A 2,400-nucleotide genomic window follows, 5' to 3' on the forward strand; every position below is an offset into this window, starting at 1 on the left:
GTACAGATGCAAAATGAATTTTATGGAGAAAGCAAAGAGCATTTTAAACGTCAGGAAGAGAAGTTGGAGGATATTGCATCAAGTGTCCGCCGATTGTGTCGACTAACAGATAAGACGTACGAACTAAAAAAGTCTGAACTTGCTGAAATGCGACGACATAACCTTGCGTATTCAAACTTGGTTGCTGAAAAAAATAAAGCAAGAAATGTTATAAATAGAGCTAAGAAAATTAGATTTGTTAGATAAAAATAAAAAAACTAAGTGTGAATAAAATAACTAAATAAAGAAATAAAATGAATTTCAAATAGTTTTGTTTATTTTGCTAATTAGATAAATATCAGTATTTATTATAAAAGTGTCATCAAAATGGATTGCCTAATCTGTGATGCGGCTTCATTAGTGCTAGTGGCTGCTGTTTCATGGGCTTCGCTGAGGGATAATGGTTCTGGAACATATTCTGGTACATCATCTATAACGCGGTAGTGCAAGCAAATGTTGTGTAAAGCCGCTGCCACGTTCACGATTTGGCTTACTTTTGAGGGTTCGTAGTGGAGTTCACGAGCTCCGAAAAGACATCTGAAACGACTTTTCAAAACTCCAATAGTTCTTTCCACTATATTCCTTGCTTTTGAGTGTGCTTTGTTGTATACACTCTCTGGGCTACCTAATTGTGGTGAACGAAACGGAGTCATTAACCATGGCTCCAATGCATATCCGGCGTCACCTATGAAAAATATCATAAATATCATACAATCATATGCGTGCATCCATAGTAAATTTGTATGTACCTAATAATAAGCAATTCCTCTCGCCTTCTAAATATTTCCTCTCACAAAAGGACCTTGCACTACTCACATTCCATATGTGAGAATCGTGATTACATCCTGGGAATTCTGCATTGACGTACCTGATTCGCATTTCACTGTCACAAATCTTTAAAAATAAAATAAAAATGTATACAAATTTTCAGTTTTGGTTTCTGCAAGCATATACTTACAATCATGGCATTGATGCTGAAGAAACCTTTCCGATTATAAAAAAGAAATATGTCCTCCTTTGGTGAAACGATTTTTATATGCGTTCCATCCACACACAAAATAACGCCCGGAAGCCTATACTTGGTATAAAAATGCCTTTTGGCTTTTTGTTTTTCTTCGTCTGTCATATTCAGATTTACCCAATGAGGACATAAACGTGCTTGCAGGACTGCTAGTGTGGATTTTAAAATACCGGAAAACGTTGATTGAGCCATTGGTGCATCAAAATCTTTTCCAACGCCGTGTTGATAGCTGCCTTCCGAAAGAAAGCGTAGCACAGATGCCAGGCGTGTGATTTGATTCATTGATGTTGACCTGGCATGAATTGCGCTTCCCGCCTCTAACTCACCGAGCACATAAAAGAAAAAAAAAACGTATCAAATCATTTGAAATAAAAATTTTTGTTTTACTTACATAGCCTCGTCTAAATCAAGTGGATTACTCGCATCTCTTAGAGTTTTCCTTTGAATTTTTAAGTTATTACTTTGATAATTTTCTTCTATTAAGACGATCGCACAAGCTACGGTATCCATTTTAACAAAATATTAGTTTAAGAAGTTTTACAGCATGATAATTTTGCTCAAACGCTTTGTTTACTTCACAACAGCTGATTTCGAATGGCCGAAAATTTACATTTGAGTTTGGCAGCACTTTTTTCGAGTTCACATGGATTCAGTAATAGCAATTCTTTCGTATTCGTAGCGGACATTCGAATTCGTAACTTTTCTACGATGGATTCAGTGTTAGGGCTGTGTGTGTTTGTACCGAATGTACTATCAAACTAAATCAAGGTACGATTGTACCAACTTTTTCATCACTGTAGGTAATTCAGCAGCTGATTTCGTATCGCTAATTGCGCAGCTGACGTGGAGGTTTGATCCCTCTTCCACTACTCGTGTGACCCACATTGCGACGCGTGCCACGTATGCCTAGCTAATGAGCAATGCTTGTTAGCACTGCTCCTATTATACCATTTTGTCCATCCGCATGCAGTTATCCTCATAACAATTGTTTGTGCTTTATGCAACGTAATAAATCAATATTTGTATGTGCATATGTACATGGGTATATACGTATATAAACTACAATGCAAATAAGCGTATATACATACATATATATATAAATAATTCAACCATAAGTATATATTAGTACATGTGTCTAACAGCTCATAAAATTCAAATTTAAAAAAATGCATAATATATAAGTTAACACGCACCAGTCGCATTTGTTGCGACGCTCCCACGGTTGGCCGTTACACGCAGCATATTTTAATTTCACCATATGGAGTAACGGGAGACATTGGCACCTGCATTCCATAATGCACCCGTGGGAATCAAGGCCAAATCCAGTCTCAGACAATGGG

General features: G+C 36.8%; 1 protein-coding gene across 4 annotated transcripts; it reads right to left on the reverse strand.

Moving 5' to 3' along the window:
* Positions 1-297: 297 nt before the first annotated feature.
* LOC108366559 (putative nuclease HARBI1) lies at positions 298-2,125 on the reverse strand. 4 transcript variants are annotated; one of them, XM_017620990.1, is made up of 4 exons: positions 1,452-2,125; positions 998-1,377; positions 789-933; positions 298-724 (listed from the first exon to the last, which is right to left on the reverse strand). In XM_017620990.1, the coding sequence occupies exons 2-4, from the start codon at positions 1,340-1,342 to the stop codon at positions 348-350; spliced, it is 867 nt and encodes a 288-aa protein (XP_017476479.1). In that variant the 5' UTR covers positions 1,343-1,377; positions 1,452-2,125; the 3' UTR covers positions 298-347. The 4 variants fall into 4 exon arrangements, with proteins under 4 accessions (XP_017476479.1, XP_017476481.1, XP_017476480.1 ...); XM_017620992.1 differs by having other exon boundaries at positions 998-1,112; positions 1,178-2,125; XM_017620991.1 differs by having other exon boundaries at positions 998-1,117; positions 1,178-2,125.
* Between the last annotated feature and the right edge of the window lie 275 nt (positions 2,126-2,400).

Source organism: Rhagoletis zephyria, unplaced genomic scaffold (assembly GCF_001687245.7).
Source record: "Rhagoletis zephyria isolate East Lansing unplaced genomic scaffold, Rhagoletis_zephyria_1.1 Rzeph_scaffold_02317, whole genome shotgun sequence".
NCBI lineage: Eukaryota > Metazoa > Arthropoda > Insecta > Diptera > Tephritidae > Rhagoletis > Rhagoletis zephyria.

Excerpts from the sequence above, each read along its gene's own strand:
- LOC108366559 (XM_017620990.1), bottom strand. The coding sequence starts at position 1,342 with ATGAATCAAATCACACGCCTGGCATCTGTGCTACGCTTTCTTTCGGAA. Across the intron at positions 934-997 it reads TCAGCATCAATGCCATGATT|ATTTGTGACAGTGAAATGCG; the intron begins GTAAGTATATGC and ends TTATTTTTAAAG. Across the intron at positions 725-788 it reads GAGGAATTGCTTATTATTAG|GTGACGCCGGATATGCATTG; the intron begins GTACATACAAAT and ends TATTTTTCATAG.